The 16,585-nt window shown below is 36.6% G+C and overlaps 1 protein-coding gene across 3 annotated transcripts in view; it reads right to left on the reverse strand.

The window, feature by feature from the left end:
* The window catches only part of OSBPL2 (oxysterol binding protein like 2), a 38,805-nt gene continuing 22,220 nt past the window's right edge, over nucleotides 1-16,585 (reverse strand). For 2 of the 3 annotated variants that reach the window (XM_026862132.1, XM_026862133.1), the window contains 11 exons: nucleotides 16,460-16,535; nucleotides 14,624-14,758; nucleotides 13,478-13,575; nucleotides 12,583-12,765; nucleotides 9,581-9,688; nucleotides 8,169-8,258; nucleotides 7,416-7,539; nucleotides 5,405-5,533; nucleotides 4,720-4,843; nucleotides 3,973-4,063; nucleotides 2,205-2,764 (listed from right to left, as the gene is read on the reverse strand). In XM_026862132.1, coding sequence (XP_026717933.1) covers nucleotides 2,662-2,764; nucleotides 3,973-4,063; nucleotides 4,720-4,843; nucleotides 5,405-5,533; nucleotides 7,416-7,539; nucleotides 8,169-8,258; nucleotides 9,581-9,688; nucleotides 12,583-12,765; nucleotides 13,478-13,575; nucleotides 14,624-14,758; nucleotides 16,460-16,535 — 1,261 coding nt within the window. In that variant the 3' untranslated portion in view covers nucleotides 2,205-2,661. Of the gene's footprint in view, nucleotides 2,765-3,972; nucleotides 4,064-4,719; nucleotides 4,844-5,404; nucleotides 5,534-7,415; nucleotides 7,540-8,168; nucleotides 8,259-9,580; nucleotides 9,689-12,582; nucleotides 12,766-13,477; nucleotides 13,576-14,623; nucleotides 14,759-16,459; nucleotides 16,536-16,585 lie in introns of all 3 variants that reach the window. The other variant, XM_026862130.1, reaches the window with a different exon arrangement.

The raw sequence follows: 16,585 nt of genomic DNA on the forward strand, positions 1-16,585 counted from the left end.
GGGTATTAAGTATTTATTATAATTTCTTTCTAGATGGTTTCTCTACATAGCTGTATTAACATATACTAACACAGTTATCTTATATACAGTGTTTAATCAAGTTATAAAAGTGACATTCTTTCAAAAGGTGCAAAGTTATTAATGTTTTGACACGTAAACTACTAAGGCGAGATCTGCATTGAAAATAAAACTTTTCCACTTTCAGAGCATTAGAGGTTCCATGGCCAGCCAAGCATAGATGTGTCGGCAGTGAGGGGAAAGTATTTTGTAAGTGTTGTCAACGAAGAACAATAAATTAGAAGAATGGATTTGGAACTAATCTGAAATTTTACTAAAAACTTTACACTAAAAGGAAGGGCAGAAGGGGGTGAAGACATAACTAATGAAGTGTTCTTACTTCAGAAATTGTCCCAGTTTCTTTTTAAATCCCATAAAGATTCTATACTGAAGTTTGGATTAAATGCATTGTCACAATTTTTTCATGCTTTCACATAATGACAAGGCTTTAGGTCTTTGAATTTAAATCATAACTTAGATGAGAGGGATGCTAACCTGTACACTTCTTAGAAACAGAATATTTAGCAATTACTCTACTGTTTTTCCATTTAGGCAATTGCTATTTATATGTATTGTTTTAAAAACACTACTCCAGCATTAAACATAGTATTTAGTTTAAGCAAGTTTTAAACTCCCATGAGATATTAAATTGGCATAATACATGAATCCCTTCAATCCTCACCTAACAAAGGGTTCCCTATGCTGCTTGCAGAGAGTCTGGAAAGGGGCTTACAGTGCCTGGCACAGTCATTAAAGTCCAATTTTTTTATAAAAATTATGTTTATGCTGTCCCACATGGATCAGCAATGTCTTTTAAAAGAAGTCAAGTGTCTATGCACTTACTAGGAACAGCTACAACCCTATGTCTGTACCGTGTTGCCAAGTCTAGCTTGTGAGTCCTAAAGGCTGTTGCAGTCAACACAAAGTACAATTTCTGGCAGCAGAATAAAGTTGCCATAAGCACGTTTCAGATTAGGTCCTTACTGCCTTGAAGTTTTACAGCTTCTCTTATTTTTCAACGAAGACAACAACTAAATTTCCCAAGAAAATAAAGTTAATCCAATTGTTAGATGCATGATTTGATATAAAAAAATGTTTCTCCATGAGTATGTTAATTTTCTTTTGCTTTTTAATCCTGTGGCTGGGAGAGAAGCACTTCAAAAATCTACCGTTTGGATGAAACCACAAGTGTGTTCTGACATCAATCAGACCACTTCTTCCACAAATTCCTCAAGTTGCTGGTGCTTAACACCAGCAATTTCTGATTTACTGTAAACTTCACAGCGGTGTAGCCACTCTCCATTTTTGCCTGATTACTTAATTAAAAACTTTCATAAAAGAAGCAGCAACATTAGGATTAGTTTTAATTAACTGGACCTAATTTTTCAAGTCTTTCTCCCTTCTTGTTCCCCAAAGTATACCACTTGAAAGAAAATTAATGCATCGGTTCAGTAATTGATTATTTCCACTATTAGACGGCTTTGATGGTTTGATATGGACAAAAAAAAAAAAAAAATCCCACTTTTTGACATCACGTGCTCACAGAAAACTTGTAATAGGTATAACTCTGCCAAAGCTTTAAATTGGTTCTGCTTTTTTACAACATACAAAACAGACATGACCTAATAATGAAAAACATGCAAACCAAAACTTCCCCAAAATATGAACCTGTGTGGATATACATACCAAAGTGCTTCCAAATAAAGTTTAGTCTAGAAGCATACATAGTGCCAAAGCTGCCAAAGGTAGTGCAGAAAATTTAAGCCTCCAAGTGGTAGCAAGCAATATATTTTACATTGTAACCACTTCTACATTCCTGCAATTGTTTCCGAAGCTTCTCTATGTTAAGAACAGCGTTTGACTTCAGAAAAAGCACAATTTTTAATGCACCCTTCCCTTTGCCTAACGTATGCTTTATGTAATTTTATCACAGGTACACAGTTTAATGCTCACAGTGTCCAAAAGTTGTGAAGACTCTGTAACAGACAACTACAGTTTGAGAAGCTCAGGTAGGTTTTTGTTTCCCCGAGTCTCTGAATTATTGAACTGTACTGAGAGAGAGGGGCCAGGAGCTCCAGTCCCCACGTAGTGCTACATACCGTATGGAAGTTCACATGCATCTCGTCATGGGGAGTATCGACAGCACTAGATTTGATCCCGTTTGTACCATATTAGCTTTTCATCCCTGCTCCGACTTCCAAAAACTTCAGATTCTTCACTACTGTACTAAGTAACAAGGATTATTATCTCTATTTTACTTAAGTTACGTAGTTTAAAAGGATGTTTATTATGTGCTCTACTGGATACAGTGTATCTTCCTGACAAAGAAACTAGGGAAAAAGATGAAGAACCAAAGGTTCCTTTGAAAATTAGTGAAAATATGATGATTTCAGATGCAGCTTTATGGAAAGAATGCAGCAGTATTTAAATATTTGGCAATCCAATGTTAGTGATCATTAAATCCTTGATTGTTGACCGATAGAATTTTTGATAAAATTTACTTAGAAAAGCTGGTTTTTGCTATCAACAAAACCAGAGTAACTGGCTTGGAATGAAATCTAGTAACTAGATGTCCAGATGAGATGAGCAATTGGTTCCATAATTTCAGTATATGTCTGGACAGTCTGAGAAATTTCTATCAAAATAGCCACCTGAGTACAGCCAATCTGAAGTCCCAGTGTATGGGTTAGTGCCTTGATGAAACCATCTGTAAAAGAAAAAAAAAAAAGAAAAAGAAACAATAAAAGAAAAAGGCAGGCAGAGTGAACAGTTATTAATAGGGGAAAAAAAACAGGTTTGCTTCTTTCACAGAACATTGTAAAAACACACTGGTATTTCTTATCAGAAAAAAATTCTCAAGAAATATTCTGAACATGAAAAATAAGGCATTAAACTTCCTCCAAAATTATCACCACCTTGTAATGCATATATATGTTTTTTTACATAAAGAAGGAATATGAAGTAAAAATTGTTGTCCTATTCCAAATATAAATAGTATGGATACCCTAGACTATATATTGATTTTATATATATTAATTTTTACTTTAAAAGATTGCCAAATCAGTTACACAATCCCTTTCATAAACCCATCCAAACAGGAAACAGTTTTGTTCTGTGGATCTGTACTTTGCAGAGAACATTAACAGATGCTCACTTTTTAGCCATGCTGACTGAAAACAATTTGACGTTCTCTGGAAGAGATTTTCAAAGGCATTAACTGGAATTAGTCCGTAGCTGATCCTGAAGGCTTTGGGAAGAGAACACTTTCTCTTCTGCCTTTCATGAAATCATGGGAGCATCCCAAAGTTCTTGCCTTTGAAGGAAGCACCTGCAGCAACTGGTCCTGAGCACACACTTGACTGCACAGCATTGGCATCTGTGAAATGCAACCAGCAGGAGCCGGAGCCAAATCACACATGTACTCCATGATGCATTCTGTGACTTAGAAGTCACTTGAATATGCAATCAGAAAAGCAATTTCTGAAGTATCCAGGCCAGGAAGACCTAAGAGTGTGAAAATAAAAGGCCCTAGAGGGCCACAACGTTGTACTCAACTGCCAAATGCTGGACAGGAATTGGTTAAAGGAGAGATGAGATTTCACGTTTTATTCATTCTAACAAAAATATGACCTCTGTAGGTTTTAAAAAACAAAACAAAAACCATCCAGCATTACCACAGTAGTTAATTATGACAGATTTCAGCATTTATTATTAGATAATTTCTCCAGGACAAAGTTACCAGCAATTTTGGCTTCCAGCTACACTGTTTGATTGTTGACCCAGCAAATCCTTTAAGTGACACTACAAATTGTGCTATCATGCAGGAAATCAAACACACGCTGTCTTGAATAAAAACATTTCAAGCAGTACACCAAACCATTCCAAGCATTAAACAAATGCTTCCTTCCCCCTTACCGTGTGTGCCACTCCACTTCATCTTTTGCACGCTCCTTGCGAGCAGCTCTTTGTTTCTCTTCTAGTCTCTCTTTTTCTTTGCTAGCCACATCTAACAAACAGTCCGAGAGAAATTGGTTACTTACAAAAATAAAAACACAGAAAAGACTACAGAGACATTAAATACAGTTCATTTAGGACAGGAAAGCATTTGCTGTACACAGTCTGAACAATGAACAATGGCAACAAAAAACTACAACTGTCATTTCAGAAAACTTGCTACCACAGACTCCAAAATGAAATTTTGGTGTTTTATCTATCAGAAACACTGCACTGAGACAGCAGGAAAGAACTTAGATTAGGCATAATAGAGTGAGTGATTTTTTCACTATTTGGCCATGTGTTTTTCTGACAAACACCAGAGCAACAGAGCATGTCTGTTCACCACATGTCTTTCCAGACAAACTCCACAGCAAGAGAGTGTGTCTGCCAGTTCCCCCCAAGTTAACAAACATGCAAATACACCATCACATAGGATAGCAGTCTTGGGAACCACCTTGGACACATTTCCTCTCCCAGACTTCTCTGGGAAGAAAACAGACATCATAAGCTGTTCAAAAGCATGTTCATTAACACAGGATGAAAAAGAGTTAAGGCTGCTCTGGGAATGGGAAGCTGAAGACAGTCTTCCTGTATCAACAAATCTCCCTTCAGTCATCCCTCTCAAAACTTACTAACGTGAAAATATTTCCTCCAGCAAACACATACCCATGTTTCCGTTTTCCATATTTCTGATATCTGGACGTAGCCGGCAGTCAGTGGGAGCTAATATTGCTTCCATTCCCTTTTCTAGCTCGTTGAGACTCACAGCAAAACTGGTGAAATTGTACATCTTAAAAGCAAATTAAAGATAACATACAAGTTATTTTGGAAAAGAGGCACTGGATTCCCTATACCAACAGATACAACAGAATTTCCAGGAGAAGTTACTGAGTCAAACCTTCTCCCACTATCTAACATCATGATTTTTAAGAAGAAAACAACCACATCTAAAAGACCAAAAACTCTTGTTGAAGCTACTGAAGTTAGTATCCAGCTGTCCAGTTACTGCACTCTTTGGAGGGCTGATCTCTAAGAGCAGGGTCAGCAGAAGGGAACATGTATCCATATTTTAGCCTCTCTAAGTGCAAAGATCTCAGAGACAGGTTAACCTAAGACATCAGACTTACACAGAAGCAGCTGCAGAGCACACATTCTTTCTACCAACTTTGACACAGCAATGATGCTCTCAGCACAGGAACGAAGCAGAGAGCTTGTAGTATAATTTTCCTGCTGCGGCAAGAACTGCCAGACATGCTAAGAACACACTCTTCAACAAGGTTTCCCTTGAACTCCTGTTCCCTTGGGTAAGTCACTAGCGATAGCAATACAGAGACTGACTGAAACAGTTTACCTGTGATGAGTTTGGTGGCCTACAATTTATTCTCCAAAGCAATTTACTGCCTGGTATGAACTGCACTGTGTCCTGAACGTCTGGCATATCATCAGCCTCATCATTTTCAGATTTAATAACATCTTCACTCTGAAACAGAGATAACATTTGGCAGGGGAACAAAGGGAAATTGGACAGTTTCATCTAGAGTTCTACAGTGACTGTTGAAGAATCTGGTCAAATTTGAGATATTAAACACTCTCCTGTACTTCTGCCTCACCCCTCATGTTTGATTTTCCTCACTCTCTATATTGTTCCTCTCATTTTTATCTTAATGTCTTGCTCCTGATATCTCTGAATAGTCTTCCATCACTTATGTACAACTTGAATGTCTGTTTAAAAAAAAATTAATGTCTTTCAGAAATCTTTTCTCTAGCTTCCCTTCTATCCCACGTCACAGCTTAATTTCACTTAACGTGACTATTACTTCTTCAGGTTGAAATGAACCAAGACTGCTATTTAAACCAGTTCCCAAAATGGGTTAAGAAAGATAAATAGGACATGCCTGCTTTTGGATATTGCTTCAGAATTTGCAAAAGATTTAGATGTGTGATTAAAAAAAACAGATATGCACTTGTTTCAGTCTGATTTCCTATTATCTAGATTCTAATAACTATTATCACTGCAAATTTTCTCACTACACAGACTCTGTACTCAAATGTATAAATAGAGTGTCTTTCCTTCCAGGCTCCTTTATTACGGGATGCACTGCTTTAATGCATATGTAAAATCAAATGCAGTATTCTTCAAGAGTCTGCTATAAGAATCTGAGAGAATCTGACTGTCATAGGACACAGACAGCTACACAGTCGAATTTCAGAGGATTTTACAATAAGAAATCATTTAAAATCACAGTCACTAGAATGGAAGTTTGAAGCAATAACATCCTAGAGCGATAGTAACACCGTTTTCATCCCTCCCCTTACTCCCATCGCCTTTTCTTTCTGCCCCCTCTGACATGGCGATTTATTTTACTCAGAAATACCCTATTAAGTTAAACAGGGCCTGTTTTATACACTAGAAAACAGCTCCATATGGTTAAGAGTCTAATTTCAATCATTTAGTTTGAGTATTCATTATTTAAAAAGACTCTTTTAGACTGCTTTCCATGTCAACATCTGGTTTACTGTTAGACAGTTCCCCATCTAAATATAGATTTAACAGGAAGGAAGGAAAGAAAGAGTTGATTTTCGTAAGATGAACAGAGTCTTATTATTAAAAAAAAAAAAAAGTCAAAATATAAGCCTGTACCCTGACAGAATCCAGAGCCAAAAGCGAGGCCTGTTGTTGCTCTAGATTCTTCTGATGTGAATACTCTTTAAAAAAAATTTGAGCCTCTTTAACTTTACGACTGATTAGTTTCTGTTTCACTTCTCCTTTTCAATGAGCAACCAGGGTCTGCAAGACCCTGTTGGTATCAGGAAACCCAACAGTTCTCTGCTGCACCATATATTTTGCATTTCCCATATAACCCTGAGGCTTTGGCAGTAACTTACCTGACACTGCTTACACATGATGAAAAAACCCTGCATCTTTCCAGACCCCTTTGTTCTCAAGGCTATCTACATCATAAATTCTGAAAGGCTTGCATCACCATAAGGCATGACCAACTTAAAAAACATGTAATTACTTTTTTTTTTTAAAGCCCAAATCCTAATATTTTTACATCTGAAGTTGACAGTAGAGCCACTTTTCTCATTCAAGGACTGGATGACAGCAGCTTGGGGGTTGATATTTGATGACTTCTCTTTGACAAATCCCTAGAACACCATTTCTGTGAGTTCTCTTCAATACCAGCAGCTCACATGAAAATCTACAAGCTAAAATTGCAATGCCTTCTCCTGGGGCTAACACTGCCCAACTCTGTTGACCCTTCCATTCACCACCATCTGATCATTTCTGTGAAGATGATGTTTTCCTTTCGTTTCTCATATTTCAGTATCTTTTCTCTCTAAAGAATCCTTAACCTTACCGGCTTCAATTTCTTCTGCTCACCACCTCTCTTCTCATTCTTTTTGTAAGTCTCATACGTAGTGGGATCAGTGCACCATAAACATTCTGTCCACTTGCCATAGATCACGCACAGCTTCTTTCTGCTGCAGAGAAAGCAAAAGAGACTTAGCTTTTGCTTCCTATAAAGCCTTCTAAGCCAAGTCATGAGGATTCTGATCTATAATATATTAAATATCCAGCTTACAACTTTGTTGTATTTTATGTTTCTTTGTAGATTTCTTGGGAGTCAGATATTTGATAATGCAAAGAAAAGGTTTCAGCTTATTCCGGCCTTTCTGGCATTCAGTCCTGCAGAACACAGCCTCATGACTTAGTCACAGGCTTTTGCACTGTTAAAATGAGTGTGGGTGCAATAAAGGCAACAGTTTACAATACAGAGACTCATGAAACAGGCTTGGGTTTGATTAAACATTTCTAATAACCATATTCTCATTGTTTTAAACTGGAGGCTGAAATTTTGTCTGTACAACAGTAAAATCAGTTGCATTTCCCCTGGCTACCTTTATTTCCAAAGACTGAAGAGTTTTTCTAATAATGCTTTAAATTATCATCCTAGAATCAAGAGGTTTAATACTGACAAAGAGAACAGAAATGGGTTACAATCTGCATTGGTAGTGACTCTGGAGCCGCATCACTTGTGGTCACTATCCCAGCACTAACAAAATGCCACAGGGCTCAGAAATAGAGAGGCCAAGAGGCTTTTATCACTTACTTTTTGTCCTGAATGTATCCCTCTACTCTGTGAAGCTCTTTCCCAAACAGTCCACATGGTTTAAAATTAAGGACACATTTATCTCCAGTACTGTAGAGGAAATAAGTACATGTGTAAAGAAGCAACCCCCTAAATGGATTAATTAGTAAGTTTACTTTTCTATCTTATTTAGCTTTCTTTTGTATAGTATCAGTTAGCTGGGGGGGTAGACATTTATATAATTATTTTTCTTTAACTATGGTTTATTATCTGACCAGGGCATTAGAGAAAAGGCACACAAATTTCAGAATTCCACAGAAAGGACAAAAAAGAAATCAAAGTGCACATAAAGACATCAGCCTGTGGAAGCCAAGTGAAAACATGACCATGCTTCTGAGTTTCATGTTTATCTAAAATTTATCAAAAGTACTGGGAATAAAACAGAACTCAGTCTTGCATACTAAACCCACGCTATTAACACACTGCATTTCAGAATAACATCTATTTACAGCTAATTGTAATGAGAAATAACTTTTACAAATGACCTATGCAGGAAAGTCTAATTAAAAGCATTCAAAAGAACCTCTAAATTGCATGTCAAAAACTCCGAACTAAACATTTTACAAACAAAAAACAGAATTATACTTCCACATCTTTGCATTGAGATGTATATACATGTAACTAATCTCCTGCAGTGAAGTATCAGGACAAGTTTCTATGTCAAGCACAAAGTATACAGAGATCATCCTGGGTCCTGTGTGCCAATATAGGAGACAGAATTGTAAATTTGATGCGATGAGAAGTATGAAGACAGCAGCCCTCCTTCATTAAAGCTCCGATTTATTGTCAGAAAAATATGTGCAGAAGTAATACAGTTTTTACAAAATTATCTCCCTAATCATTACAGGAGGTAATTTATTTTAGGTAATGTAAAAAGCTTTTGTACAGGCGGTTGGCAGAGCAGTTGACATGCTCTGAGTTCACATTATCCTACTCTGCAGTCATTTTTCTGTGCTGTACCCTTAATTTACGACATTCTCTATTTTCAAAAATAAAAAGAAAGCCAAAAATCACAATCAACATGGAGGTCCACTGCAAGTCTCTGACAATTACTCCATTTAATGGTTCTGGAGTTAAATTTAATTTCTGTTCTCTGTCAACAGGCCTGAAATTGAATAACTCACAAACATAAAATCTTTGTATCCTATAAGCAATCTAGCCCTGTGCCTTTTCATTAATATTATGATGATACTAAGCCCAGTCCAATGCCTAGTTTGCATTTGTCAGAAGGGGGGAAAAAAAAAAAAGAAAGAAAAAATAGACTAAACAGAGCTTCCTATGTATTCTGACAAAAATCAAAACTCTGCTTTGCAATAAAAGTGACCACGTACCAGTCCCTATAAGCCAACCCTCAGTTTCATGATTACCATTACCTGTGATTTACAATTTCTACTGTTCCATATTGTTCTAACCACAGTTTACCAATAATTACATTATGTACACAACAGGTTGGATTTGTCCATGTGTAAGCTTCATTATGTCTGTAAAGAAAATAACAAAAATAGATCATTTTCTTGAGTTTGAGATGGAATGTAAGCCTGGTTTTAATTCTGTTTACGGCAGGGCAAAATATTTAGCACTCCTATGAACAGCCAGCAGTTAGCCTCATGCAGAAAAGAAACAGACTTTTCTTTATAAGTCAAAAATCTGTTGTATCTAAACATTAGTGTAAGTTAATAAAGTGATATCCCCTTTATTTTTCTTCCTTCTTACAGAGTTGAAATAGTAAGTTTTAGAGTTGCTGTGCTTTTGATAACATATTCCAGACTAAAATAAACAGCCATCCAGGAATTTATCTTTTTCATTTGCACTTTTAAAGTTGTATGTGATAAAACATAAATACTCACAGGAGAACTGGACTGACAAACTAAGGCTCACAGCATCTTCTATTCAACTACTGCAGCGGCACTGCAGACTTCTTCCTAAAGCTCTTTCTTGTAAACCTCTATTATCATCTAGAGAGCACCTTTTAGCAATAAAGAAAGCACTGAACAGAAATATTTGAGTCTTCTACCAGAGAACTACCTGTTCTGACCGAGGTTTGATATGAAGATACTCCTCTAGGGTTGGTCAGACTAACTAACAATTTTTCATTTTACAAACACTGAGCCACAAAGGCTTCTGAACCTGAAGAAAGTGACACAAGTCAGCAAACTGCGTAAGTGGTTTTCCCAAATATGTCACAAGTTTCCACATCAGTATATAAGGCCTGCTCCAGTGTCACTTTGGGCAATTTTGGGGTGGGTGGTTTTGGGGTTTTTTGGGGGTTGGTTGGTTAACACCAGTGGGACATGATCGCACTATATTCAAGCTTCATAAACATGAGATTTCAAAATCCAATTTATTACTCAATTCCATCCTTTTCCAAAGATTTACTGAGGAGAAAGTCCTACAATTGAAAGATTTTCCACTTAGTTTTATTTTGGTTTTAATGTTTTGTGAAAAGCTTTACAAAGATGAGTTAACAGATTCTAAATCCTTAGAAGACATTATTCTAAAAGCGGTCCAAATGTTAAACAACAGGATTCCTCTTATCACTAGCTCAGCAGAGTCAAAGACATCTATTCTCACTCATCTTTCCATGCTGGTAAAAGAAATGCTGAAGTTACCTGGTTGGTAATTAATCCATCTTAGCAAAGCCTGCAAACTCTATTTTAATTTAAAAAAAAAAAATACAGAAACACAGAGCATCCTCTTTTAACAAATGCCTTGTACTTCTACTGCCAGTAAGTATGGAGAGAACACTCCTACTTAGTATTTCCAATGAGTCTGTCCATTTTCCAGTACAAAGAAAAAGCAGATCATTAAAGTCTGACTATTTTCCACAGCAAATTGTGTTCAAGCATGCTTTAGAACAATGACTACTCTTCAAGTGGGGAAAAAAAATACCAGAACCCCCCAATTTCATCCTACCAGCCTTAGCACATTTTGATTCATGAACTACTTGACACTGAAAGCTGTATAGAATAAAACAAAACACAATACACTCATGGCCAGCGCTGATAAATTGAAACACTTATTTGTGCTGCAGAAGTGAGGAAGAAGGGTGTTTTCTAATGCATGTTTTGAAAACATAGTCATGACTATCGTAAATGAAATACTTAACACCGACTTGCAATTTTGCTTCCTGAAGAGTTACTTGTTCACTCCGGCCCTGAGAAGTTCTCAGGGTACTCAAACCAACAGAATGGTATGAATCACAACACTGAGAGGCTCAACATTTGATTTCAACTTCTGCTGCTAACTTGAAGCAATTATTTTAAATAAAATAATTATTTAAAATAAATGCTTTAATTGTCTGTATCCCCATTTAAATTTGTGCAGAGCAAGAATTTTAATAGCCTTCTAAATAAAGGCTCGCTCTCAAGCAACAAACTTTATTTTTGTCACGTCTACATTCTACACTAACATTCATAGTTCCTTCTACATTCAGAAGAAATTTCCGCTATTTCCATCACTATTTATATCTAAGAGCAGTTCATACTTTTATAAGCTTTGGAAGATTAGATGCCAGCAGCTCAACAAATAAACTGTACTTTCAAAAGAAACTACAGGAAAAGTCAGTGTTTGATATGCCAGGCAAGCTGACTCTTTATTGAAACCAAATGTCTAGAAATTTTCTAAGTATTTCAAAACAACCTCAGAGTTAGGCCTGAGAAAAGCTTTTAGGAAAGCACCTTCAACTGCAGAATACTTTTTCTGCAACTATTATCTACTGCATCCTCTCGTCCTACTTGGGAAAGCTCAAGAGTCTTTGTGCCACCAGGGCACAAACCAACCTATGGAAGGTCACATAATTTATGAGACACACACTCAATTAGAGACGAGCCTGGGAGTAACCTGGAGAGGCACTCTTGATTTTAATAGGAAGGTAATCACACAGAGCAAGCGTTAAACAGGTGACAAGGCAATCCTGACAAGTTTCTCAAGTTTTCTTATCACACAGAACAGCTATTCTGAAGATGCAGTTCTTTCCACACAAGCATATACACACCAACTATCAAAACCAACAACAATATTTAAAAGTGAGACAAGTTTGAATAGCCCGGTAATAGAATTTTATCTCTCTATTCAAATTTTACATGCCTTCACAGAACTAGCTTTTGGTAGCACTCAATTTTTAAGAAATGTTAATTTTCATAGCGGAAAGACTGGGTCAAATTGCTTCAGCTATGCAAGCATGGCATAACATAAACAGAGCCCTGAAATTAAGCAGTGAAAATTAACTTGTAAATAAACTCTTACACCTTCTTCAGCAAGAAGTGTTTAGATAATCACCTATGATGAGGCAATAGAATGAGTATGCCTTATCTTTTTATTCAAGCAAATGTTAAGGAGATCAACATAAAAAGAAGTATTTAATTCTCATACTCACTTCAGAAGCTCCAAAGTAATTGTTCCCCGAGGCTCCGCTTCTATACTTTTCCCCCAGAATTTTAGTTTGGGATAGATTGATCCATGAAAAATAAAGTCCTTATTGAGGCCTTCAGAATAAAATGCACTAATAGGTGGGTGGTGGCTGACTTGCTCAGATATAAACCTAAATCCTAAATCCTCCCTAGCAACAACAAAAGAGAGCATTCAACAGTAAATATTTTCTTAAATATTACAAGAGAAAAGAGCTACATCATACTTTAAGAAATTTTGGAGGACTTTTAGATTAAACCGAAAGTGAGATTTTTGCTTTTCTAGCCCTGTGACACATTTACAATTAATGAAAGAATTTGTACTCTGAGCACTCTCTCTTTATACTTAAAACCAACTCACATTCAAACACCTAAATGACTTTCTACCCAGAAAGGCATCTGAAGAAGTTTCACTGAAATAACTCATGAAAATATTGAAACTGTTTGGGGAGCAGGAGAAGGTCTGACTGAAAATTCTCTTCTCTACTGGAGACACACCACCCATTTATTTAAGCAACCTGGAAGTCCTTCAGACTAACTCCTCTACCTGACATGATCAGCAAAACACTATTGAAATTAATTAATAGCGTCTGGTCACAAAATGTCATTGGGGGAAGAACATGTTGCAATTTTTCTCTGAATAATTCAAAGAATACTCTGTCTAAACCTAGAAATAAATTTATTAGCTTTTATAACAGCTTCTCAAAGATTTTGAGATTATTTGGGGAAAAGAATTGTAGCTATACTCAAATATATTTTAGTAGATTTTTATTTATTTTACTGAATAAACAACTAAACTAGTACAAGAGTCTGCTAACTCGGGAACACAAATAGCCCCAGCTCCCAATTTAAAGTAATTATTACCTGGTTAATTCATAAGTTTCTCCTAACAGAGGGTTAAACGGTTTGCCAGTTCTCTCCCACTGAGAAGCTACAGCAGAAACTGCAAAAGCAGCTACAGCCTATAAACAAATTGAGAACACATTGTTATGAGAACAGTACCTTAAAACTCTACATTTAATATATTTGTTGCACGTTAGAGTATTCCGTTATTCTTGCAAAAACAAAGCACTATATATTGCTCAAGGCCAAAACATTTGTAAGCCATAGGATAAGTGATACAGAAGTGGGAAATACATGCAGATCAAATATAATTTCCAAAAGGAATTGTTTTCTGTAGTAAATTGTCAGGTTAGACTCTGCCCCACGCTTCTCCACCTGCCTCTAAGAGGACAGCCTGTTTTTTTAAATCTACTTTTCCCCTATTTTGACTGTCCCCTACACTCAGCTCATTGGGAACAGGCTTGATTTTCCTAGTGTCAGAAAAGCATTATTTTTAACACAGATGAGATTTCTCGAATCATACCAGCAGGTACAAATGACACTTAGAAGCTCCTGCAGGCTGATAAGTAGAGGTATGCATTACACAAGCACAGAATACAAGATACACATTCTAGATTCATTTAAGTAAGAACAGAGCTATGTACAGCCTAACATACATGGGCCTGGTTTCACCACACTCAATCCCTTATTGTGAGACCAGCCAGGTACTATATCCTACTCCCAACAACAACCAGGTCTGGAGAAAAGTGGTAAAGCTTATCTCTGTCACAACAATTTTTCATCCAGTAATATAAAATTCATGGAGCCACCCAACAAATCAATTTGGAGTGACTTAAAGCCAAGAATTCATCTTCACAACACAAAACTACAAAAAGAGTCACAGTTAGAGCAATCATGAAAAGGGTTGAGGCCCTTGGGCATCGTCAGTTGTGGCACTCTGCTGCACTACTTTTGGCTCAAACTCTGTGCACAATCAAGCATGAAAGTGTCACAAATATCCGATACAGCCACTACAAAAGAAGTATGGCTAGACAGACAAATATGGGCATTCTTATGATAACCCAAGAGGAAGAAATACACGCAGGTGAGAAATTGTCTTAAAATTAAAGACTCTGGGAGAGAAAAACTTCCTCTGAATTAACCAGAAGGTGGTGGGCTGTTAGCTACCTGCATTCTTTCCAGGGGGTCTGCATGACTACAAGCCTTATTAATGAGGTATATATGTTCCATATATTCTGTTATCCGTTGAAGGAAACTCAATGGCTCGTTGAAGACAATAGGCATCGTAATCTTAGACAGCTCCTAGGTAGCAAAAGGATAAATTAACTTCTTAGACACAACACTAAGTTAACAACTGACAAGAAGAATTTTGAAAATAGGTTGTGGGTTAGTTTATTTCTAGCATTTTTCAAAAGACATTTGGCAAGCTTATAGTAGGCCTCTAAGTGCTACAGCACAATCTATCAGATTTACAGAATCTTTCAGAATAAGTAACTTCAAAAAATGATCCACCTAACCTAGTAAAGTCAAGAAAAATGTTACCTTCTGTTCTGTGGGCTACATAGAACAAAAGAGCTTAAAATTTCCATAGATAGCAGCAATAATGTGCCAACCAGTTCATTACTGATATTTAAGAACCACGCATTCCTTTGAAATCCTCACATAGGTATTTGCATAAAATCTAACTCTTTTACTAGAGTAACCACAAATTATTTTTTGAAAGGAACAGTTACATAAAGAATAGGGTTTGAATTGCTCTTAACAAATTTTAGTGGCTTTATTTTAGCAACCTGTTATTTGCATCAGAATGTTTCTCATTTCACATGTGGATGCAAGATGGACTTGAAGTTCACACAGAGATTTCCAATTCCCCAGGTCTTTTACTATATCCAAGCAAGTTTGGATGGTTTTAATTAAAAAGTTGCACTCATGACTGAGAACTAAAGCACCGTTTAAGTGCTTAGAACTTAGTGGAAAGGATAATTAAAAAATTAACCAGATGAAATTAATGCAACATTTTCCTCACATTGTCACAGGCAGTAAGGAAAAAAAAAAAATGTTGCCCCTGACTTAAATTGATTTGGTCTAAGCAAAGCATTCTAGTAGATAGGTCACTCATCCTAACAAAAGGAGTTTTGACAGTACAGCTGTATATCCTAGATGACATCAAATAAGCTAGCAGAAGGGTTCACTGACTGGTCTGTTGCATTCACAAAGGACTGTTCCGGCAGACCTAGACTAGATATGAATGTAATGCTTAATGCTTCTAAAAAGCAGCTATGGCAGCAAGGCCCTCCAGTGTAGAACATCATTTTCATTCCTAATAAGAATGAAGTAATCAAAACTGTAACTGAGTTCTTAAAGGATTAAAAGGAAACAGAAGTGGTGACCAATAATGATGCAAGCAGCGGAGTCATTTAACACAGAGAAATGTAAAGGCCTGGGTGTCTGAGTCCAAGAACAAATCTTGTGACCCAATTACATCACATCATCAGTGCCCCAAGCCTACGCTGGGCTTTCTAAGAAACTCTTAACAGATTTGAAACTTTTCTATCACTTCAATCAGACAAAAGCAATTTTTGTTGGCACAAACTGCCTAAATTATGGAGAAGAAAAAAAGAAAAACCCACACCAAAATAAAGCCTTAAATCACCTTTTGCCAAGTAAAGAATAATAAATAATAAAAAAAAAAAGCAGAGAAGAGAGCGTTGTGTTAATCAAACCATATTTGACTATACTTCTAATGGCTTTAGTCCAGTTCTTATAGGACAGCATTAGAAATGCCAATGCACACGCTCCAACAGCTAAAGGAGGTAAGGAAATAGTGCCGTTAGTAAATGAATGCTGCGATTTAGAGATCTGCAGTTTAAGATTATGTTCCCTACAGGAAAAAAAATGCAAAATGCACCAGGCGTTATTCTGTGTCTTAATGCTTAAACAATAAAATTAACCACTTGAAGTTAGGAGACCTAACATCAGCATGTTTCATTCAAGCTAACTTACCAGTCCAATGCATTTTTTTAATATGCTCCACACACTAAAATCACTTCTAGAAAACATTGGGGCAGGTAATGATGTCCTGTAATTGGAAAAAACAACTGTCATTATCAGCCCCTTAAACAACAAGAC

This window comes from Athene cunicularia, assembly GCF_003259725.1.
Source record: "Athene cunicularia isolate RWA chromosome 20 unlocalized genomic scaffold, athCun1 chr20_part1, whole genome shotgun sequence".
Classification (NCBI taxonomy): domain Eukaryota; kingdom Metazoa; phylum Chordata; class Aves; order Strigiformes; family Strigidae; genus Athene; species Athene cunicularia.